The sequence below is a fragment of the Rhincodon typus genome, chromosome 3 (assembly GCF_021869965.1).
Source record: "Rhincodon typus isolate 14 chromosome 3, sRhiTyp1.1, whole genome shotgun sequence".
NCBI classification, from domain to species: Eukaryota; Metazoa; Chordata; class Chondrichthyes; order Orectolobiformes; family Rhincodontidae; genus Rhincodon; species Rhincodon typus.
In genome coordinates this window covers 10369538-10395158 of record NC_063334.1, presented here as the reverse complement: position 1 = coordinate 10395158, position 25621 = coordinate 10369538, and the positions used below count along the sequence as shown (strand labels likewise).

The window sequence follows — 25621 nt, the reverse complement described above, 5'->3', positions numbered from 1 at the left end:
ATAATTTATAGGAAATGAACTTCAATTGAAATTTGTTTGCACAAACCTGATAGTCTGGTGTGGCCAAAATTGAATCAGAGATAGTAGGAACTGCAGATGCTGGAGAATCCGAGACAACAAGGTGCAGGGCTGGATGAACACAGCAGGCCAAGCAGCATCATAGGAACAGATATGATGCTGCTTGGCCTGCTGTGTTCATCTAGCCCTGCACCTTGTAGTCTGGTGTGGCCAATGATTCGTGACTTCTTGCAGGTAGGCAGAAGGAACAACAAACAAAAACAGAAAAGCTGCTGTTGTTAAATTGCACAGTGTTACTTACCCACACAATTTTTCCCACTTAGGTCAGATTCATAGCCAATGTTACAGATACATCGATAGCTGGCATGAAGATTTTCACATATTCCATGTGGACAAATATCCGGATCCAGATCACACTCATTAATATCTGTTCATCAAAGAGCAACACAGAATGTGTATTTAAACATATGTTTTCCATTTAGATTGTTATAAACATTTCTTTTTAAAAATGATATTTTATTGCATTGCAACTATCCTTTACCTGCTATGATAAATGTAAATATACATTTATAACCATTAACTACAGGTTCAGCTTTTAAAAGACTATGCTTCTGCTTGGAGCCTGACCTGTTGGCAGTGCCTATTTAGATACCATTCTTGCATATTATTTGATCTTCTATTAATTAAAAGCAATAGTTGAAAATATTGTGTGTTTCATGTCTGCGATTTTCCAATACAGGTAAAATCTGGACAATTATTTCGGTTAACATTTTCTTATTTGAAACATGCTACCCTGGTGTTGGAGAGATGTGAAAAAAGTTATTAAATTCAATTGTGAGAAACGAGTTAATACCATCAGTGACTTGGTCACTAAGCTAAAGTGCTTCACAATCGAATCATTTGGTTTTCCTGCATTCACTGGCTTAAGGCATTCCAATTTGAATGGACACATTCCGATTCATATGTTTCTGAAGATTGGCAAGTTTTGAGCCTTGCTCCTGAAACTGTCACATGCATCTGTACATGCAACATGAACTTAGAAAATGTCCACACTGTTTAATTTGAGATTATATTCAGTACGGACTGGTTGGACTGAAGGGTCTGTTTGCGTGCTATATGACTCTATTAGCATCTACAACTATTTTCCTGCAAGACTGATTATGTTTCATGCCCCAAATTGAGAAATGAAGATCAACTCCTTCTTGCCCTTCTTAATGATAAATAATAGTTGATCGTGTGCATCCAAGTAATCTTTTGATGCAATCAATCACTGGAGAATAAAGTTCTAAATTCTTTCCTTTTAAATAAGCAGGGCAAGCACATGAAAATCAATAACACTGGGCCCTTTCTAAAACACAGCAGTGACATTGATTCTCATTACTTAAATTGAAGTTCTACAAAACTCAGGAACTGGTTGACAAATGCTTTTGCTGTGACTGCTTTTATAATATTTCACTTCACTGATAGGTTGCTGAGCCCTCCCTATTGAGTTTACTTTTAACTGTTTCCAATTTATTTTGGAGATACAGCCTTGTAACCACAGACTGGCAAAGTACATTGAAACTGTCATTGTGCATAACCACCATCACAACATTTTTTAACATAAATATCTTCACAGTGTACGGCCCAGGCACTCAGTGTGTTGCTATACAAACACGCAGTCAAATTACTTGGTAAAGCTGAATGAGGCACTGGTCACCACCAAACCCACATAATGGGAAGTGGGAAGGAGAGTTGAAATGTTTGTTTACAGGAATTAAGGAACAGCCTAGAGCCATTGAAATAAATGACAGTGCTTTCGTTATTGCCTACTGCATTCCAGTTTCAGTTTAAACTGGATTTGGAATTTGGGGGTTTTTGGTTCTGTATGATTCAGTATGCACCACGGTTTCTGTCCAAAATAAGCCACTGGTGATCATGTAGCTCCGCACCAGAGTAGCAATTTCTGTTTATAACCCAGAGTGCAAGACTCACAATGTATAAGTATTAACAACATCGAACCTGAGCTGTACCAAAAATGAACATAATGCAGACCAGCAGGAAGGGGAAACTGCAATGCTGCCTTTATATCTGTACGGTCAGGACAATGGTGACCTGGGAATCCATATCTTTAGACGAACCTAAATTGCTCCATCAAGCATTGTGCAATAAATATCATCTCAATCCAGTTGTTTAAAAACAATTGTTGCACTTATCTAAAACATTGAACATAGAACAGTACAGCACAGTACAGGCCCTTCGGCCCACGATGTTGTGCCGAACTTTTACCCGAAACCTAAGGTCTATCTAACCTCCAACGCTACCTTATACTATCATCCATATGCCTATCTAATAGCCACTTAAGTGCCCCTAATGAGGCCGACTCCACTACCCTCTCAGGCACTGTATTCCACGCCCCTACCACTCTCTGAGTAAAGAACCTACCTCTGATGTCTCCCCGATATCTACCTCCTTTCACTTTAAAACTATGTCCCCTCGTAAAAGCTACCTCCACCCTAGGAAAAAGTCTCTGGCTGTCTACTCTATCTATACCTCTGATCATTTTGTACACCTCTATCAAGTCACCTCTCATCCTTCATCGTTCTAAAGAGAAAAGCCCTAGCTCTCTCCATTCCCTCCATTCCAGGCAACATCCTGGTAAATCTCCTCTGCACCTTTTCCAACGCTTCCACATCCTTCCTGTAATGAGGTGACCAGAACTGGACACAATACTCCACATGTGGCCGAACCAGGCTTTTGTATAGCTGGAGCATAACTTCACGGCTCTTGAACTCAATCCCTCTATTAATGAAAGCTAACACACCATACGCCTTCTTAACAACTCTATAAACCTGGGTGGCAGCTTTCAGGGAACTGTGGACATGAACCCCAAGATCCTTCTGCTCCTCCACACTGCCAAGAATCTTTCCGTTAACCCTGTATTCTGCTTTCAAGTTTGTCCTTCCAAAATGAATCACCTCACATTTTTCAGGGTTCAACTCCATCTGCCACTTCTCAGACCAGCTCTGCATCCTATCAATGTCCCTTTGTAACCTAGAACAGCCCTCCGCACTATCCACAACTCCACCCACCTTCGTATTGTCCGTGAACTTACTAATCCACCCTTCCACTCCTATATCCAAATCATTTACAAAAATCACAAATAGAAGAGGACCCAGAACAGATCCTTGTGGTACACCACTCGTAACTGAGCACCATGTTGAATATTTTCCGTCCACTACCACCCTTTATCTTCTAAGGGTCAGCCAATTCTGAATCCAATCTGCCACATTTCCCCCTGTCCCATGCCTCCTTACCTTCTGCATGAGCCTACAATGGGGAACCTCATCAAACGCCTTACTTAAATCCATGTATACCACATCCACTGCTGTACCTTCATCCACATGTTTGGTCACCTCTTCAAAGAATTCAATAAGGTTTGAGAGGCACGATCTACCCCTCACAAATCCATGCCGACTATCACAAATAGAACTGTGCCTTTCCAAGTGATCATAAATCCTGTCTCTCAGAGCCCTTTCCAATAATTTGCCCACCACTGACTTAGGACTATCTGGTCTGTAATTTCCGGGGTTATCCCTGTTCCCTTTTTTGAACAAGGGAATGACGTTTGCCTCTTTCCAATCTTACGGCACTATACCCGTGGACAGTGAGGACGAAAAGATCATCGCCAAAGGCCCTGCGATCTCATCCCTCGCTTCCCATAGAATCCTTGGATAAATCCCATCAGGCCCGTAAAAGATCTCAGAGATATAAATAAACACAGCATTACCATCATGGGACAGAACACTCCTCATAATTCCACATTGTCTTGCGCTAATGAACAACACAGTTCAACAATTTGAATTGAACTGCATAAGTAAGATGTATAAATATAAATGGAATGATCAGGTATTTTGAATCAAGTGACACAGAATACTGAGTAATAGACTCCAGGCCTAGATCTTGCAGTTAGATTAATGGTGAGGCTATCAGTGCTAATGAGCAAACTGAAAAGCAAGTTCCTACGACCACACAAGGAGAGCTATACCAGGAAGCTGTTGTCCAATTTGGCTTCCTCCTCAACCTTTATTAAAATGGTATTTTGCTGAGTGACTTGGTCTGAAAATATATAAAGACTGTAAAATTGCAGCACTTAATAACTCATCACCCAGCAGTCACTAAAAATTACAATAATTCAGGACCAGACTCCTGCAGAAGGCAGGATGTTCGGGAAACATAGGTTATTGAGATCTTGCTCCTGACTTCACCCTCCTGCTCAAAACACATCTTTGAGCTAAGATCGGAACTTATCTGTCTCTATGAGGATTTTTCAAATCATGCGTCCAGGAAACATGGGTCCAGGCTTTCCCCATGACAACCAGCTTCTCCAGCTTGGCAAAAATAGAGGAGGTAATTGGAAATCCTAAGTCTCTCACCCGAACATGGCTTTTCCCATTTTCAGGAAGTTGGTTCAGGATTTGGAATGTGTGGCTTACAGAAACAATGGGCATTTTCCCACAAGTTTTCATCAAACAAAACAGGATTCTAGATATTTGCATGTAGTTACCATTTTCTGAAAGGATGGCTAATTCAAATTTCTAAACAAAGGCTGAAACAATCTGACAAAATTGTGGAATAAACCAAGTCTTCCTAATGTTCTAAATTTTGGAGACTTGGCCAAGCAATCTTTTGCACAAGAATTAGGATCATGAACTGACAACAGACCCAGATAAAGCAAAACATAGATCTCTTTTGCTCTGAAGTGAAAATGCTTTTTCATTATACCTCTTCCATCAGCCGTGATGCCAATTCCACTGCTACACAGCGCCTGGAATTCAGCTGTAAAAGCAGATCCAGAAGTTGGTTAATAACTATGAATTTGGAAAACTTACAATTTCCAGATTAACATACGATCACCTGACAATAAAATTACGAATGAAGATGCAGTTTCAAACAGGGTCATTCTGATAGCATACATAAAACATACAGAAATGTAAATGCTATTAAATCATTATGTGTGATTTGTACTTTAAATGCAGAATACATGGAGGTATCTCATTAAGTATTCTTTGGATACAACTGACACTCAATGAATTAGAATTAAGTTAATGGGTAGATGCAGATCACAACTATGAGCAGCAAAGTCAGATGAGGAAGTTGGTAACTGGTAAATATATCAAGTACGTGGAACTAGGAAGCAAGTAAAAACATTAAGTAGTCATTCTTCATGTGTGATTATTATATATACAAAATACTTATACAGCATTAAGCAGTAGTTGAGGACTCTGGGTCTGTATACGATGGAGTTTAGAAAGATGGGTGGATCTGATTGAAACTTAGAGAATACTGAGAGGCCTGGAAAAACTGGACATGGAGAAGATGTTTCCACTCGTAGGAGAGACTAGGACCCAAAGGCACAGCTTCAGAATGAAGGCATGACCTTTTAGAACTGAAATGAGGAAGAATTTCTTCAGCCAGAGGCTGATTACTCTGTAGGGCTGTGGAGGTCAAACTCAAAGCTCAAGGCTGTGGAGGCTAAATCATTGAGTGTATTGAAGACAGAGGTAGATAGGTTCTTGATTAGTAAAGGGATCAAGGGTTATAGGGAGAAGGCAGGAGAATGGAGTAGAGAAACATATCAGCCATGACTGAATGACAGAGTAAGCTCAATGGTCCAAATAACCTAGTTCTGCTGTGTCATATGGTCTTATATGGTCTGTATTATTATAGCTTCATTTTGTCAACACATTCACAGCACCAATGTTGTGCATTGGAATCAAGGCTATAGTCTGTAATGCCTACAATTTAAAAGTGCTACAAAACTTTTCAGGTTGTCCAGAGGTTGTGAAAGATGTTATAAATTCTGTGTACCCTTCTATAGTACAACAATGATACTAAAGTTAGTTGTTGCATTCCCTCTGCTCCCTGAGGTTAGACCAGCTAACACAGAGCTCAGGAAAAATCCTTTGATACTTAAATAAACACAAAGGACTGCATGTACTGTAAAGCTGAAACAAAAACAGAATGTTCTCACATAGGGTTACTGGACTCGAAACATTAACTCTGTTTCTCTCTCAACAGATGGGCAGCACAATGGCTCAGTACTTAGCACTGCTGCCTCACAGCACCAGGGACCCGGGTTCAATTCCACCCTCGGGCAACTGTCTGTGTGGAGTTTGCACATTCTCCCCGAGTCTGCGTGGGTTTCCTCCGGGTGCTCCGGTTTCCTCCCACAGTCCAAAGATGTGCAGGCTAGGGTGGATTGGCCATGCTAAATTGCCCGTGGCGTCCAGGGGTGTGTAAATTAGGAGGACTAGCCATGGGAAAATGCAGGGTTACAGGGAAAGGCTGGCAGGGATGAGTCTGGACCAGATGTTCTCAGAGGGTCAGTAAGGACTTGTTGGGCAGATTGGTCTGTTTCCACACTGTGGGGATTCTATGGATTCCATGAGATGCTGTCAGATCTGCTGAGTTTCTCCAGAGCTCTGTTTTTGTCCTTGATACTTCTTAGTGGCTTAATGTTAGCGTAAGCAATGAGTTGCCTGGGAAATGAAAATGTATTCTTCATACAAGATAAACATTGGACACAGGCATTCCCTGAAGTACCATATTTAACTTTCATTCAGCATTTAATGAGCACAAAAAATTTCTTTATAAACAGATATTCAGGTGAAAATGAGATCGGGATTCAACACTTCTAGATTTACAGCATAATCTGTTCATAAGAATTTTTTTTAAAAAAGAAAAAAAACACAGTGCCAATATAGGGTGAGGCTACTCATTCTAGTTTAAATCAGTTCAGTGTATGTAAAGGGAAAACTGTCTGTGAAAGTTGCCAAGGTGACAAGCCAGTTTTCGCAGACTCAAGGAGAGACACGAGAGTTGAAAATAATCCTGAGCTGTAGAACAAACCAGGGTATGGTGAATTGGCAGGTTATTTTACATTTGCTCAATTTCTTTTCCCATGAAATTGAACTGTATACAGTAGTCTTAAATTATATTTGCAGATATTGGAATCAGGCTTCCACCTTTTTAAACTCTCCTGCTTTGGCATGCTGCCAGAATGAAAATGTACCTGAGCTTTTTGCTGGGCAAGGTTGGCACGGCTCTCCAAACCCATTATCTGTACTGGCACAACAGCACATGGACTTTGTCACTGCCCCATGAAATGCACGGACACATATTCCCTTCTTAATTCCTCCGTAGCACGTGCTGCGCATATGTGTGTCTAAAACGATAAAAGAAAACACATTATAAAGAAGAATTCACAGACCTTGGATGCTGCTCACAATGTCTGGAATTTGAGTCAGGAAACTTTTTTTTTTAATGTTTATCAAAGCCCTATTCAGTGTGTTAGTTGTCAAGACACAACTATGACACAGTGAAGCAGGGATCCTCTCAGCACTGTTGGATGGACAAATGAGCATCCCCCAAGCATGCAGCACTTGTGTAAATACAGTTTTTAAAGACGAAAAGTACTCTATCGAGCTGCAATTTTGCATTTTGTCGGTGAAATACTAGTAAAAATACCATTGAGCTAACAGTATTAAAAATCTCAAGGCTCCAACTCTCACAAAACTACTGATCACTTAAACAGAACTTTTCAATTACATTTTTCTTCTTGCTCATTCCTGATGTTTTAAAGAAATGACAATCTGCAGAATATTCATGAGAAATGCCAGCACCGATACTTCGAAATATTGAAGTGCATGAGAACAACTTACATAAAATAGTCTTTTTTTTTCAAAGCAAGCACTGGGTTTTAATGGATTTATTCTTACAGTTTAGGTAAAGCATTATAAGTCAAGCAGTGTGTTGAGAAGCAAAGCTTTAGTGAATTCACAATAGAACAAACCATTCTAATGGTAGGATGTAAAATTCCAAATGACAGCCCCTGAAGTTTCTCCCAAGAGCCTGACCTTTTGTACCTATTAGACATCTGGTTCAACTTTTACAGGTCTGTACAACACTTTGGGGAAAAATAAGGCATCCTTCAAATATTGGTGTAATTCTTGTGAAGTGCTGCTACATTCCCTTGTTTTAAGTGTTGACTTTGCTTTCGGGCCGCACAGTGTCAAGCTAACGCTTTCTAGAAATAAATAACCTTCTGCTGAATGCAGAATGTAGTGTTGGGATTTCAATGGGACAACAGGCTGTGAGACACAGTGGCAATGTATCCAGCTCTGATGCAGGGCAATGCACAGGAAAATTAACAAAACTTTACATGCAATGGTTGAACTTTTAGCTTTATTTCTTTATTTTTTGAAATAATGCTAAGAGGGACTATAAAGTTTAACTTTTAACTTTGCTCCTTATTTATTTTTATCATGTTTTAAGTTTTTGTACCTAGGTACTTGTACCTAAGATGTCACTGTGTGTGTAACATTGAAAACTTTTCAATGCACTTTTGTACACTTGCACGTGACAATAAAGTCTAAATCTAAAATGATCTTGCAGGATTTTATACTGATTTAGAATGAGAGTTTAATAAGTATGTTTTAAGCTTTCTGATATGTATTATAGGATACAGAAAACAAGCCATGTGTAAACAACACATAAATCCTTTTCACAATGCATCTGCAATGATGCAGATATTGAATATGCCAGAACCTTCAATCACTTACACCAAATGCAATAGATTCTTTTTTTAAAATTCATTTATTTCAGTTCTGCATTTTTTCCACGAATGTGTAGATCTGATTATATTCAAAGAGTCTAAGCCAAAATAGAAGAGATTTTGAAGATGTTTCTGAGAAGTAATTTGAATTCCCCAAAGGGTTGAATCATGCAACGTTCTGTCACATTGTGAAAGAATTAATAAAGAATGACAGGAATGACCCTTTTTCTTTAGGTCACTGTCTGGAATTATATATCTCTCTTACCGACACAAACCCGCCCATCCACACCAACAGCGAGGCCTGGGGGGCACTCACACCTGAAAGAGCCTTCGGTGTTGATGCAACGACCATTCATGCAGATGCCTGGAGTTTGGCATTCATCAGTGTCTAAACAAAGAAGCATAAAATATTACATTCTCACCATCATTATTTCAGCTGCCACAGAATGATCAAAGCTGTCCTCTTAATTCTATTAAAAACAAATGGTTTATTTAACCTCCAGATGTTTTATTCTCAATGAATTAACCGCCCTTTTCTTTAAGAATGCTGGATTCATAAAGTTCTCAGACTAAAATAAGGGGCTGGTTTAGTTTAGTAGTCTGGATGGTCACTTGTGACGCAGTGACGCCAACAGTATGGGCTCAATTCCCACAACAGTTGAGGTTACCATGAATGCTTCCCAATCTCTCCCCTTGCCTGAGGTGTAGTGACCCTTAGGTTAAGCCACCACCAGTTCTCTCTCTCTCTCTCTCACTTTCTCCGTCCCTAATCAGACAGCAGCGCTATAATCTGGTGAGACTATGTGACTTTACCTTGCACACAAAAATCCAGAAACTTTGAAAGCACTGTCCACATACATTATGAAATTATCAGTTGGAACATCGTAAGAACAAGACAGAATATCTTAATGTCCTAAACCTATATGAAGTCTTCCATTATGGCACTCCTTTTATTTAGATCCTTTCTTGAAGGATCTCAATGATAAAATTGCTAGCAACACATCCTCAGTTATCAAAAAGCTCTCAACTTCAAAGTGATACTTATAATGCTGTGGACACCAACTTTTAACTTCTTAACTTTCAGGATAGAACTTGTGATAAAAATACTGGTGAAACTAATTGCAATTTCAAAATTGCAATTGCAAAAGTCCAAAGTTACTGTGTGAGACGTGTTACACTGTGTAAAAATGACAAGCAGCTCCACGTATAAGGATATATATATTAAACATTGTGAAGGTCATATCCATATTGTAAATTCAAATTAAACTTATCACTGAAAGTTAAGGCTTACTCGTTTGAGTGTAAGCATCAGTTTTAATGTTGGTAAGCCTAAACAACTTTGCTGCCATATTGTTGGGCAAATGGGTAACAAGTGCGTCGATTAATAAACAGGTTGTTGGTTTGAGGCCATTCAGGGCAAAGGGTTGCATTGTTTCCCGTCAGTTGTCAGTAAAATTTGTACCACAAGGTTCCGGGTCTAATTGCCATTCCTGGATTTGAGTACAAATAGAAGGCTCACATTCCAGAGCTGGGGCTGTCAGGGATCCTGTCTTCAGATCAGTTGTTAAACCTAGGATCTATGTTCTTGTTTGAATGGATACAAAAGATTCCCAACGAACTGCCAAGAGCAGCACAGTGGCTCAGTGGTTAACACTGCTGCCTCAGTGCCAGGGACCTGGGTTCAATTTCAACTTTGGGTGACTGTTGTGTGGAGGTTGCACATTCTGCCCGTTTGTGTGGGTTTCCTTTGGATGCTCTGATTTCATTCCACAGTCCAAAGATGTGCAGGTTAGGTGGATTGGCCATAGGAAACGCAGGGACACAGGGAGTGGATCTGGGTGGGATGATCTTCAGAGGGTCGGTGTGGACTGGATGGGCCAAGTGGCCTGCTCCCACACTGTAGGGATTCTATGATTGTATGATTTAAGCATATCCAGGCATTAATTTGCACCATTCTGTCGTAGACCTGCCTGACTTCAGTGGAAGTGCAACAGAAGAACCATGACACTTGCTCCCCTGCACAGCAGTACTTGAGAGGATTCAGTGGCGGGAGATACAGTGATAAAGATCAGATATCTATCCCTGGATAAACACATTTAAACCTTTTTGCTGTTTTTTTTTCCAAATTATTTTAGAATCTGCAGATGAAGCATATTTTAGCTGTACTTCCAGGTAAAAATTTACAATATGCACAATCAAGGAAACACCCACTACCACCAAATCACCGTGAAACCATCAACAACCAAGGCAGAATATGTTGGCAGAGTGCTAGACTATAACAACTTTGCTCCTAAATACTAACTGAAAATCATGGACTTCATCCATGGGGAGCCTAGGTACTTCGCCAAAGAGATTATAAACTTCATTTTAAAAAAAAAATGATTAGCTGCTTGCACTAGATTCTGAGAGGTCTGTGATGTTCTGAGTATGAGCTTTCCAATGTGATGTTGTGTGAGGGTAAATTTCAGTGAAGGTGCTAAACAGGCAGTGGTGATTTAGCTGTCTGTTATACACATTGCCTGATCTTCTTTTCCATTCTTTTTGACTGCCCACAGTTGAAACTTGTCCTCATGATTCAGAAATAATCTCATTAATAACTGAAGCAACACTGTTTAATCTTAATCCTGTTGAAGGGTCACTGGACCCAAAACCCTAACTCTGCTTTCTCTTTCCACAGACGCTGCCAGACCTGCTGAGTTTCTCCAGTAAATTCTATCTTTGTTTCAGTTTTACCTCATTCTGCTACATACCAATGCAATATCGCCCATTGGGTGCGAGCGCAAAGCCAGGTTTGCAGATGCACTTGAAGCTTCCATCTTCATTGATGCACATACCATTGAGGCACATGTTGGTCGTTGCACACTCATCATGGTCTGAAGAGAATAAAAACCAATCATTAAACCTCGGCAATGTTTGATTATAGCCTCATTCCTTTTGAACCTGTGAGTGCAATCCTCAAGTTTATCACAAATTACAGGTGATACAAGGAGATGGTTAATGTAAACTGTTAACAAATTTGTGAAATATATTAAACAAGATGTGATTATGAAATAAATGTAATGAGTATGTTGAAAGTATTATTGTGTTGTCAGTAGCACAATTATTTTGAATTATTTTGTTGACAGTTCGAGATTAGAAAGAGTTAGTACACAAATTTGCTTTTCCATGAAAATGATGGAAATCAGTTTGATTCTTGTTGGTAATCGTGCTTTGAGATGATACCCAGCAGAACATTGGAGGATGAACTGTTTAGGAGTATTGTCTGACTGAAGGCAAGATTTTGATCCATTAGGAACACAGGACGTAGGAGCAGGAATTTATTTATATAAATGACTGGGTTGAGAATATAGGAGGTATAGTTAGTAAGTTTGTGGATGACACCAAAGTTGGTGGTTTAGTGGACAGGGAAGAAGGTTATCTAAGAGTACAATGGGATCTTGATCAACTGGGCCAGTGGGCTAAGGAATGGCAGATGGAGCTTAATTTAGATAAATGTGAGGTATTGCATTTTGGAAAGACAAACCAGAGCAGGGTTTACACAGTTAATGGTAGGGCCTTGGGGAGTGTTGTCAAACAGAGAGATCTAGGGGTTAAAATTGTTTCAGAGATGGTAGGAACTGCAGATGCTGGAGAATCTGAGATAACAAGGTGTAGAGCTGGGTGAACACAGCAGGCTAAGCAGCATCAGAGGAGCAGGAAAGCTGACGTTTCAGGCCTAGACCCTTCTTCAGAAAAGTCAGCTTTCCTGCTCCTCTGATGCTGCTTGACCTGCTGTGTTCATCCAGCTCTACACCTTGTTATATCAGAGAAATCTAGGGGTACATAGTTCCTCGGAAGTGGTGAAGAAAGCTTTTGGCACATTTGCCTTCATCAGTCAGAGCACTGAGTACTAGGGTCTGAACGTCATATTGTGACTGTACAAGGCATTGGTAAGGCTACATTTGGAGTACTGTGTACAATTCTGGTTGCCCTGCTGTTGGAAGGATGTTATTAAATTAGAAAGGGTGCAAAAAAGATTTCCAAGAATGTTACCGAGACTGGAAGGCTGGAGTTAAAAGGAGAGGCTGGATTGGCTGGGACTTTTTTTCCTGGATTGTAGAAGGCAGAGGGGTGATCTTATAGAGGTTTATAAAATAACAAGGGGCATAGGTAAGGTGAATAGCCAAAGTCTTTTTCCAAGGGTAGGTGAGTCCAAAGCTAGAGGGCATTGGTTTATGGTGAGAAGGGAAAGATTTAAGGGGGACCTGAGAGGCAACTCTTTCACACAAAGGGTGGTGTGTAAATGGAACAAGTTGCCAGAGGAAGTGGTAGAGGTGAGTAAAATTATAACATTTAAAAGACATTTGGATAGGTACATGGATAGGAAAGGTTCAGAGGGATATGGGCCAAATGCAGGCAAGTGAGACCAGTTCAGTTTAGGAAACCCAGCCAGCATTGACAAGTTGAGCTGAAGTGTCTGTGTCCATACTGTATGACTCTATGATTAGTTAGCCCTTTGAGTCTGCTCTATTACTCAATAAGACATGGACAATGAGGCTGTGTTTCAGCTCCATTTGCTCATGTGGATCCCCTTTGTCTCAACTCCTTGGCCTATCAGAAGTCTATCTAACTCAGTTTTGAATTAATTAAAGACACAGCCTCCATTACCTTCTGGGGAAGGGAATTCAACACAAGACCCTAGAGAGAAAAACGTTTCTCCTCATTTCTGTTATAAAACGGAGACCACCTTTCATTCTTCTAAACTGTGATGGATACAGGCTTAATCTTTTCAACACTGTAAGATAAACTCTTCATCCCAGGAATGAGTCAAGCGAATCTTCTCTGAACTGCTTCGAAAGCAATTAGGCATTTAGTTTTCAGTTCAGGAGACCCTCTCCAGATGCAGTCTCAGCAAAACCTTGTGCCGTTGCAGTCGATACTCTGTTCCTGATATTCTATTCCCCCTACAGTAAGCAGCAACATTCCATTTGCCTTCCCAATCACATGCTGTACCTGTACATGACCTAAAGCTGAAGGGATAGTCATACCTGTCAAAGACAAATGGTATCTGACTGATAGGACAATCTGGAGGTAATGGAATTCCCAGGATCTTGATAATCTGTCCTTCTCACTGATAAGAGCTCAAAGGACTGTAGGATTCATTTCCAACAGCCCTAAGAGTTGTTGCAAACAATCCAGTATATCATACCTACTAGGGGCTCTTGTGATGCAGTGATATGGTCCCTAAATCTGGACCAGAAGGCCTGGGTTCAAGTCTCACCTGCAACATGTCCTGCTTTCTCCTCATCCCCTCCTTGCCAACCCACATCGATTCCCTGTGCATTCAATTTAAAATCATCATTTTCCAATGCATCTTTGGGCTTCTGACCCTGGTCTTCTGCACAATCCTTTTGCTCCGTTATTAACATTGAGCTGGCTCTCTGGACCTCTCTGAACCTGGTGCTTTTCTAACTCTCTTTCCTCTTTTACAAGACATTTTCAATAATGGATATGTTTAATTCAGCTTTTGGTCACCTGTCCTAATCTCTTCCTCCCTTGACCAATGTTTCTTTCCTTAAATATTTGTATTTATGAAGTGCATTTATTAATGTAAAGATTCAAATCATTATTGCTTTTGATACAGTAATATCGTACAGATGGGTTTACAGAGCTGATGGTTAAAGAGAATGGAAATAATTTAGATTCCTTCCAACACCATCTACACCATAGCACATTTACTGGTATCACTTAGTAGCTCAACCTTCTCCTTTTTTTCAACTTAAATATCAACATAACACTTCGTGAAGTAATGATATTTACCCCAAGCAAGCAAAAGCAGTGTTTGATAGAAAACATGTCCTTTGTCGATGTGTTTGCTTTAAAATAACTCTTACCAATGCAATTCTTTCCATCTGGAGTCAGTTCGAACCCAGCATTACAAATACACTGGAAGCTACCATCTGTATTCACACAACGACCATTTTTACAAAGAAGTCCATTTTGAATACACTCGTCAATATCTGAAACAAGAAATAAGCAGTGATATGACAAGACACAAAGAGAGGGTTGCAACTGTAACAGTTCCTAGAAATTATATACTTACTAAATTCCAAAGGTGTATAAAGACTATCAGAAACTACCTTGGTGGCTTCCTTTTACAACACAGACACTGCATATATCCTTCCATAGAAATCGTAAATAAGGACAACAGCAGATTCCTCCATTGTGTTCCTTGTATTGTGTAAATAAATGGTAGCCATGATGTGGAGGTGCCGGTGTTGGACTGGGGTGGACAAGGTCATAAATCACATGACACCAGGTTACAGTCCAACAGGTTTATTTGAAAACACAAGCTTTCAGAGCACTGCTTCACCTGAGGAAGGAGCAGCACTCCGAAAGCTTGTGCTTTCAAATAAACCTATTGACCTATAACCTGGTGTCATGTGACTTCTGACCTTGTATAAATAAATTAAGATATGGCCCTCAAATCTTACTCTTTTGCAGAGCATGCATTGGATATTTCTTCTGAGAGGTGAAATTAGTTGAAATTTCCTTCCGAACACCACAGTGGGTGTCCCTACGCCCCAATGACTTTAGTTTAAGAAAGCCACTCACCCTCTCCAGGACAATTAGGAATGGCCAATGAACGCTGAGCCAAACAGCAATACCCATATTGCACAAATAAATAAAATGAGTTCTTTCAGGATACTGTTACTTGGAGAGGAGGCTTCCAGCCCTGCCACTCCATGCTAAGAGGGAATGCTGGGACATTTTCTGTATTGAGTCAAGAAATTCCATGCACTACTCATTCATATAGATCTAAAGGAAGTAAGCTCACTGAGTGTCTACCCAAGAAAGCACTTCTCTCAATCTAGTCTACTGTATTCACTGTTCATAATACAGTCTTGTCCACATTGGGAAGATGAAACACAGACTGCACAGCCACTTTGCAGAACACCTATGTTCTGTCTGCAAAAAATCTCTAGGTTTCCAGTTGCCTGCCACTTCAATACACCACTACGTACCCTGATAAACATCTCTTGCAAGCCTGCTGCAGTGTTCCAGCGAACCTCAACACAAGCTCAAAGAACAATATCTCATTTTCCACTCGCAACCCCTCGGACTCAACATCGAGTTCAATAACTGTAGAGCCTGATTCCATCTTTCCATGTTTTTTTTTACCCATCCTAAACACGGTCCTGTTATCACATGGTTTCTTTTAGCACAGTCACCCACTCCCAGGCCTATTATCACATTAAATGGGTTTCAATCAGCACAGTTTACTCATTTTCTCACTCTTAGCTCTTATTATCAATTATTAGCTTTTCTTCTATCCTGGCCTGCAAGCCACTATCTCCTTGTTTACCCTTTCATATCTCTCTCTCTGGGCTCCATCTGCACCTATCCACTCACTTCTCCCCACCCCCTCAACTTCAGCTGCTGCACAAATACCAGTTTTTCTGAGTTATGAACAGTTCTGATGAAGAGTAACCAGACTTGAAACATTTGCTGTGCTTTCTTCCCACAGACGCTGCCAGACCTGCTGAGTTGCACAGTAATTTCTGTTTTTGCTTCATATCTCTTCAAATTCCAGCTAGCCATTTAAAAGATCCACATTCCCGTAATGTTCATAAACATTTTAGCTAATGCTCCAGAACATTATTTCCAGTGCATTTTAAAAAAATATTTGGGTCATTCTCCCTCCTGTCACCTTATTGTTTAACTTATTACCTTGTGCAACCCACCAAGGGTTACTGACCCTCTTGTCACTGTACGAGATATGAATTCCACAGCTGTATAAGACAAATACTATCCTCTTTGCCTTTCTTGGCAGCCCTTATAGGCAGCACACATTGAGGTACCATCCTTACCTCCTTTGTCCATGAGAGGACCTGCCCTTTCTCCAGCTACCCTCTTGCTCCTTATATATGTATAAAAAGCCTTGGGAGTTTCCTTAATCCTGTTTGCCATGGTCATTTCATGGCCCGTTTTAGCTTTCTTAACTGCTAGTTTAAGTTATTTCCTGCTTTCTTTATATTCTCGAGGATTCTGCCTGTCTTCAATTTCCTAAACCTTGCGTATGCCTCCTTTCTTTTTCTGACTAACCTCACACTTTCTCTTGTCATCCAATTTCCTGAATCTTGCCATCCTTATCCTTCACTTTCACAGGATCGTGCTAGTCTTGAACGCTAATCAACTGGCTTCAAAAGATTCCCACCTGACAGATGTGGGTTTACCCTCAAACAGCTGCCCCTCACCCTCCAATCTACATTCCCCAGTTCCTGACTAATATTGTGGTGGTTACCCTTCCCCCAGTTTAATAGTTTCATCGTAGCACAATTCTTAACCCTACCCATAAGTAACTTAAAACTTATGGAATTATGGTCCCTGTTCTCAAAATGTTCTCCCACTGAAACTTTGATCACCTGGCTGGGCTCATTCTCCAATACCAGGTCTAGTGTTTCAAGAAACTCTCCTGGACACACCTAACAAACTCCCCTCCCCATCCAAGCCCCTGGCACTAAGTGACTCCCAGTCAATAAAAACAGAAGTTTCTGGAAAAGCTCAGCAGGTCTGGCAGCATCTGTGAAGAAAAAATCAGAGTTAACATTTTGGGTCCGGTTCTGAGGAAGGGTCACTGGACCCGTAACATTAACTCTGATTTTTTCTTCACAGCTGCTGCCAGACCTACTGAGCTTTTCCAGCAACTTCTGTTTTTGTTCCTGATTTACAGCATCCGCAGTTCTTTCAGTTTTTATTTGACTCCCAGTCAATATTGGGCAAGTTAAAATCTCCCACCACAACAACCCTGTTGTTCTTACATTCTTCCATAATCTGACCACATCTGTTCCTCTATCACCCACTGGTTGTTGGGAGGGCTGTAGTACAATCCCATCAAAGCGATTGCACCCTTCCTGAGCTGTACCCATATGGCCCTCGCTGGATCAGCCCTCCAGGGTGTCGTCCCTCAGCACAGCTGTGATATTCTCCATTATCAGTAATGCAACTTTCCCACCCCTTTTATGTACCTCACTATCTCACCTGAAGCATCTAAATCCTTAATTAAAATGCCAGTCTTGTCCCTCTCACATCCAAGTCTCTGTAACAGCTTCAACATCATAATTAGATGTATTAATTCAAGCTCCAAGTTCATCTACCTTACCTGTCATACTCCTCGCATAAAAACGAGCACTTTAGACCACCGTCCTGCTATTTCCAGTCAAACTGCACCTCTTCAAATCTCAACTTCACAGTCAGAAACAGCCTTTGCTTTCAAATTCCTCCCATTTTCTTACTCTTCTCTTTCATCTTTATATATATATATTCTTTTGTCTCTTGGTCTTTTTCTTCCCTATTTCTTTCTCAAAGTTATTTTGTATTCAATTTTAACCAAACAAAAATAAGTAAACATTCATTCAGAGATAGCAAGAACTGCAGATGCTGGAGTCAGAGACAACACAGTGTGGAACTAGAGGAACACAGCAGGCCAGGCAGCATCAGAGGAGCAAGAAAGTTGACATTTTGGGTCGGGACCCTTCTTCAGAAATGGGGCGGGGGAAAGGAAGGTCTGAAATAAATAGAGAGGAGGGGTGGGGCTGGGAAAGGTAGGTGGGGTGGTGAAAGGTGGATGCAGGTAGGGAGTGGTGAGGTAGGTCAGTGAGGTGGGAGGGGTGGATAGGTGGGAGAGAAGATGGACAGATTGTGTCAGGTCAAGGCGGCGGGGATGAGAGGGAGGGTGGACACGGGATGAGGCCGGGATTGGGGAGATTTTAAAACTAGTGAATTCCATGTTTAGGCCATTGGGCTGTAGGTTCCCGAGGCGGAATATGAGGTGCTGCTCCTCCAGTTTGCGGGTGGCGTCATTGTGACACTGGAGGAGGACCAGGATGGACATGTCACCCAGGGAGTGGGAGGGGGAGTTAAAATGGTTAAAATAAACATTCATTCATACATTTTGTTTAAAAGCTTTCAAAATCATGATTTGGTGATCTTTGGCTTATAACAACGCAACAAGCATGTGTGGCTGTATATATTGAGAAAATCTAAACTAAAATTCTTTGTGTGAAACAATAATGAACTTGTCCAATAACACATTCTGATGTTGTCACTTTACTTACATTGGCACATTGAGCATCAATAAAGTGGGAGACCACAATATGCCTCTCCAAATTGCTTTCCTCATCTAGTACTGTGGGGAAATGCTGTGGTTCAGTTGTATTTCTAATCCAAACTAAATAAAGTCAGACATTTCAATAAACTGTTTTTTACCCAGCAGAAACTTATTATATGCAAAGGTCAGAATGACCAAATGTGTTCCTAATAGTTAGACTCTCAGACATGCCTAAGAAAACTGGCTATGTTAGCATGAACTAAACACCCTAATGCATTCATAACTACCAAGATTATTTCAGTGAATGTTCTATTACTGGTATTTTGCTTCACTTGGATTTCTAAAATGTTTTTCAACAAAGAGACAATGAAATTGATACTGAATACATAACCACTACCAGGTCAGATAACTCTTCCTAAACTCTTCGTTAGTCCAGCAGTGACCTGACCGTCCACCTGACTTTAAAAGGTTATATCATCTGTTTAGCACAGAAGGCCAAACATCTTCTTTTGTATCCTCTACAATGCACTGAAAGCATCTGAAATGTTTTCAAAGGTGCTTTAATAAAATTATAGAATTCATTTAACAATCCCCGAAATACTTTTGTTTTAAGTTTCATGAGTAAGTGTATTTACTTCTTGGAAATTTTGTAACTTCTAACAGCAAGATCATTACGATAACTAATGGAACCAAACTTTCAAGAATAAATATGATGAGAAACTTGAGAAGACTTGCTGTGCGTATTGACACTTGCCCAGTGCCCTTTATAGGTCCCAGCTTCTCTTGATCAATTCCAGCCTTGTGCAAAGGTCATCATGCCAGACCACCCATAATTGCAGTAAATCATTACAAATACAGCAAAGTATCAATAACAATGTGTGGGGCTGGATGAACACAGCAGGCCAAGCAGCATCAGAGGATCAGGAAGGCTGACGTTTCAGGCCTAGACCCTCACAACTCCTTTTTGGAAGTTATAATTAACTTTTCTGTCAAATAAGGGACCAAAACACATCTAGAAATTAATCAGCAGCCAAACCAACAACTCACCAAGATCTCATAAATGAGCCCCTAACTCAGAACCTTCTGCCTATTAGTAGCATGAGTTGCTCAGCAAAGTAAGGGGCTGGGACAGATCAATATCACAGAAAGGATATGAACCTTAAACATGCTTTTTGTACAATTTCCTGGTTGCCTACATAGCAACTTCATTTAGGTCAGGCTTTATTTCTGACATGAAAGAGCTCCTGCAGGTAGCACCTGCTATATTGAACCCTTGGGTGCCCATTTGTGCTTGAATAACAGGGCAATGCCAATGGATTGTCCAGGCCTACATGTGGCCTGAAGGCTTCATGGTAAACAGAAATGCAGCCCACAAAAAGTTTCTGTAACTCTGCTCTGCAGAAAACAAAGTATGAATATAAATTAGCTTTGCTAATCATTGATGTAATTTTTCCACAAGTCTGTGAGCAGAGAAGAGAAGAAACATGAGTGGTCATCTTAAGAGTTGAAGTGATTGAAGTATTTCCAAAAGATGACATGTCATACACTTGGCTGTGGAATAAACGGGACAATCTAACATCGGAGGAAAATAATGACCAAGGGTAAGAAGGGATTTTAAATAAAAAATATTTTGACAGATTTTAGCTGAATATTCTCTTCATTTGTTTACTATCTGAACAACCATAACCAATATTTGATTACTGATTCACATTGCCAATAGGGTTTCGTATCACTACTTAAGTGGCTATTTTTAATTCCTTTTATACCACTAATTTCTCTTCAAAAGTGTTGATAATTTTCTGTATCTTGTCCAGTGATTATTATTACTTCTGTTAAATAACCTGACATGGATTCTGTTTAATCTATGCTTGGCCACTTAACAGCACAAAGGAAGAATAGTAGAAATCCTGGATGATTTAATACACGCTAAGCCACAAAATATTAGCTATGTGGGACTCTAACTCCTCACTGCCTGATTCAATAGACCTGCTGGGGAAATGTGTCCACCAGTTCTGGGTTGTGGATAGATGGTTTCATCATTGCAGGTGAACTTTATCTTACCAAACCCGACATCCACATGCAACCACCTCTTACAAAGGAGACTGGAAACCATTTAGAAGAATGAATTTTAGGTTGGTTATTCCCCAGACAAGAGATACTTTTGAAATCTAAATCCATCTTAAATAAACTGGGATAACAAAATGAGCAATTAAAGTTGGATTGCCCTGGTCACTTACATCATAAATTTAGAAACAGAATTTGTATTTAGTCATGAGCACTCAAAGCATTGAACCAACAGAACAAGTAACTCTTTTATTTACTAATTTTTGTAGGATATGGGTGTTGCTGGCTGGTCAGCATTTAGTGGTCCCTAGTTGCCCTTGAGAAGGTGGTGGTGAGCTGCCTTCTTGAACTGCTGCAGTTCACCTGCTGTGTATTGACCCACAATGCCCTTTGGGAGGGAATTCCAAGATGTTACATGTGGCAGTGAAGGAACGGTGATGTATTTCCAAGTCAGGATGATAAGTGGTTTGGTGGGGAACCTTCAGGATGTGGCATTGCCATGTATCTGCTGCCCTTATCCTTCTAGATGGAAGTGGTCATGGGTTCGGAAGGTGCTGTCTAAGGATCCTGGGTGAATTTCTGCAGTGCATCTTGTAGATACTACACACTGCTGCTACTGAGCATTGGTGGTGGAGGGAGTGGATGCTTGTAGATGTGGTGCCAATCTAGTGGGCTGCTTTGTCCTGGATGATACAGAAACAGAAGTTGCTGGAAAGGCTTTGCAGGTCTGGTAGTATCTGTGAAGAAAAAAATCAGAGTTAGCATTTTGGGCTCTGAGTAAGGGTCACCAGTCCAAAACATTAACTCTGATTTTTCTTCACAGATACTACCAGACCTGCTGAGCCTTTCCAGCAATTTCTGTTTTTGTTCTTGATTTACAGCATCCGCAGTTCTTTCGGTTTTTACTTTGTCCTCAACGATGTCAAGTTTCTTGAATTTTTTTGGAGCTGCACCCATCCAAGCAAAGGGGGGAGTATTCCATCACACTCCTCACTTGTGTCTTGCAGAAGGTGGACAGAATTCAACTCTTAATGATCTTTAATGACATAAATTTGCTACAATATATAGCTGTCTAGTGAATGTTGTGAATGAAGACGAAATAAGTCCTCAGAGGCCAGTATCCCATCACCAAGTCACCTTTTATTTACACATGGAGAGTCCTTGACACTGATCCAGCTCCCTCAGACCCAACTCTCAAAGTGAACAGGATGTCTGACACTCCTGTTATTATCTGACAGCCAGGGCTCCCTGATTAGGGATGTTAATCTAGTCCAATCAGGGAACTCATATTCTATGACGTCCACCTGGCTGACCTCATTACAATCACTACAGAAAAGAAAGCTTTATTCTTGATTGTAAGAGGTGTATGCAAAGTTCTGCAAAATAATAACTAATTCAGAAACAAAATGAAATTGTTAAAAATGCGAATATTGTGTGGTAAATTCTGCTGGTATCTGAAACAAAAACTTATCTTTTCGCAAATACTGCATTACCAACATTATATTTTCAGCAATGTCTATTTTCATTGAGATTTATTGCTATTTTTGTTTTTATCACTTACCAATGCAGGCTTGCTTAGTGGGAGTGCCCTGGAATCCAGTGTGGCATTTACAGTGGTAAGAGCCTGGAGTGTTGATACAGTCACCATTTGTACAGGGGCTTGATGTACACTCATCAACATCTACACAGACGAATGCATAAAACATTAATGATATTTCAGGCAATCAAATTCCATAGATATATCAGTTGACCCTCTTCCAATTAAACATTTACCCATGTTACAATATTAAAACATTTTGTACTCTAATTCATTTCTAGTAATTCTCAATTCATGTTTATTGATTTCTTCTGCATTTTTATTTCATTTACAACTACTTTTCATTCGAATTAAAATTGTGAAAATTCATTTCTTGTTCTCTGTCATATAAATTTCCATTTAAAGCTTAGTATGCTCATTAAACATTTAATTCAATCATCTGCAAATCACAGACCTGCAAATTCCTACTTGCAAAAGATCCATCATTAAAGAAATGCCAGACTTTATTAAAGACATCTTCATCTCTGATGAACAGTCATCCAGACTCAAAATGTTAGCTTGCTCTTTTCTCTTCACGGATGCTGCCTGACCTGCTGTGATTTCCAGCATTTTTGGTTTTCAGTACAGATTCCAGCATCTGCACTAATTTACTCCATCTTTATTAAAAACAAGTATACCTGAGCCGGTCTTATGGTGTGGCGGTGCCAGTGTTGGACTGGGGTGGGCAAGTTCAGAAATCACACGACACCAGGTGAAGGTCCAACAGTTTTATTTGAAAACACAAGCTTTTGGAGTGTAACCCCTTTGTCAGGTGAAGTGAGAAAGAAGCACACAGAACACAGAATTTATTAGTAAAAGATCAAAGGGTCATACAATTGATGAGGATATATTAAAGAAATCTAAGATGTTATTAAATTTTTAATCAGTGAGAAGGTTTTAATTGATTAATATGTATATGTAAATCCCCAAATTTCTTTCAAGTGATTGCCCTGAGAGAACTAAAGGTTTTATCAGTATAAAGAAGAGGTGACATTTTAGGTCAGACAATGCATGTTATGTGTAAGGCCTTGTTTAGTTCTCTCAGGGCAGTGACTTGAAAGAAATTCAGAGCTTTACATATACATATTAATCAATTAAAACCTTCTAACTGATTAAAGATTCAACAGCATCTTGTGTTTGTTTAATACATCCTCATCAGTTGTGTGATCCTTTCACCTTTTACTTATAAATTCTGTGTTCTGTGTGCTTCTTTCTAACTTCACCTGAAGAAGGGTCTACGCTCCAAAAACTTGTGATTTCAAATAAACCTTTTGGACTATAACCTGGTGTTGTGTGATTTCTAACTTTGTGCCAGGGTTAGATAGAGAACCTCAGACTATGAGATTATTTCAATCCCCAGCCCATTAAAAGTTTTAAAAAGGCTGCCTATATCAGTGAGATTTGATCTATCGATTTGCTCCATCAATTACAATACCTATTTGCTGATATTATCCTTCAGGCTGTTGTGTCACTGGTAATGTTGGGCTACTTTCCACGTTAAATATTTATCTCAGCAAGTGACCTGAAATTCAGAGTTTGATTGATACCTTAAAGAAGTTAGTAAAGAATTGGCTGCCTTTGGTGCAGTGTTATGAAAAGGTTTAATCATTTTGATAATGATTAAGTGATTTGACAGATATAAAAGTTTTGTATTGGCTTTCATGGACATAGGATATAGAACCTAAAGCTGTACAGCACAGAAACTGACCCTTCGGCTCATGATGTTGTGCAGAACCATGATGCCAAGTTAAACTAAACCCTTCTGCCTACCTTTGGCCCATATCCCTCCAACTGGAGATAACAAGGTGTAGAACTGGATGAAGACAGCAGACCAAGCAGCATCAGAGGAGCAGGAAGGCTGACGTTTCGAGCCTACACCCTTCTTCAAAAATGGGGGAGGGGAAGGGGGTTCTGAAGTAAACAGGGAGAGAGGGGGAGGCGGAGAGAAGATGGATAGAGGAGAAGATAGGTGGAGATGAGACAGACAGGTCAAAGAGGCGGGGATGGAGCCAGCAAAGGTGAGTGTAGGTGGGGAGTTAGGGAGGGGATAGGTCAGTCCAGGGAGGATGGACAGGTCAAGGGGGCGGGATGAGGTTAGCAGGGAGGAGATGCGGATGGGGCTTGAGGTGGGAGGAGGGGATAGGAAGGGAGGTTAGGAAGGCGGGGAAGAGCTGGGCCTGGTCTTGGGATGCGATAGGGGGAGGGGAGATTTTGAAGCTTGTGAAGTCCACATTGATACCATTGGGCTGCAGGGTGCCCAAGCGGAATATGAGTTGCTGTTCCGGCAACCTTCGGGTAGCATCGTTGTGGCACTGCAGGAGGCCTAGGATGGACATGTCGTCTGAGGAATGGGAGGGGGAGTTGAAATGGTTCGCGACTGGGAGGTGCAGTTGTTTAGTGCGAACCGAGTGTAAGTGTTCTGCAAAGCGGTCGCCAAGCCTCCGCTTGGTTTCCCCGATGTAGAGGAGGCCACAACGGGAACAGCGGATGCAGTATACCACTTTGGCAGATGTGCAGGTGAACATCTGCTTGATGTAGAAAGTCATCTTGGGACTCCCGCAGCTACCTAGAATACACCTCCTCCCACCCACCTTCCTGCAAAAATGCCATCCCTATTCCCAATTCCTTCGCCTCCGCCGCATCTGCTCCCATCTCAGATGTCCTCGTTTTTCAAGGACCGCAACTTCCCCCTCTCAGTGATTGAGAACACCCTCGACAGTGTCTCCCGCATTTCCCGCAACTCATCCCTCACACCCCCTCCCCGCAATAACAACCAAAAGAGAATCCCCCTCGTCTTCACGTACCACCCCACCAACCTCCGGATCCAACGCATCATCCTCCGACACTTCCGCCATCTGCAATCCGACCCCACCATCAAAGACATTTTTCCCTCCCCACCCTTATCTGCTTTCCGGAGGGACCACTCTCTCCGTGACTCCCTTGTCCGCTCCAGACTCCCCTCCAGCCACACCACACCCGGCACTTTGCCCTGCAACCGCAGGAAGTGCTACACCTGCCCCTACACCTTCCCCCTCACCCCCATCCCAGGCCCCAAGAAGACTTTCCACATCAAGCAGATGTTCACCTGCACATCTGCTAATGTGGTATACTGCATCTGCTGTTCCCGTTATGGCCTCCTCTACATCGGGGAAACCAAGTGAAGATTTGGGGACCGCTTTGCAGAACACCTACGCTTGGTTCGCAATAAACAACTGCACCTCCCAGTCGCAAACCATTTCAACTCCCCCTCCCATTCCTCAGACGACATGTCCATCCT

General features: G+C 40.9%; 1 protein-coding gene across 1 annotated transcript in view; it reads right to left on the bottom strand.

The window, feature by feature from the left end:
* LOC109912114 (fibrillin-2-like) overlaps positions 1-22450 on the bottom strand; it is a 152909-nt gene extending 130459 nt beyond the window's left edge. Inside the window, exons 1-7 of the mRNA XM_048595128.1 lie at positions 22330-22450; positions 14488-14613; positions 11365-11487; positions 8880-9002; positions 7073-7225; positions 4783-4836; positions 320-445 (exon numbers count right to left, since the gene is read on the bottom strand). Of these exons, the coding sequence (XP_048451085.1) occupies positions 320-445; positions 4783-4836; positions 7073-7225; positions 8880-9002; positions 11365-11461 (553 nt within the window). The 5' untranslated portion in view covers positions 11462-11487; positions 14488-14613; positions 22330-22450. The remainder of the gene's footprint in view (positions 1-319; positions 446-4782; positions 4837-7072; positions 7226-8879; positions 9003-11364; positions 11488-14487; positions 14614-22329) is intronic.
* Between the last annotated feature and the right edge of the window lie 3171 nt (positions 22451-25621).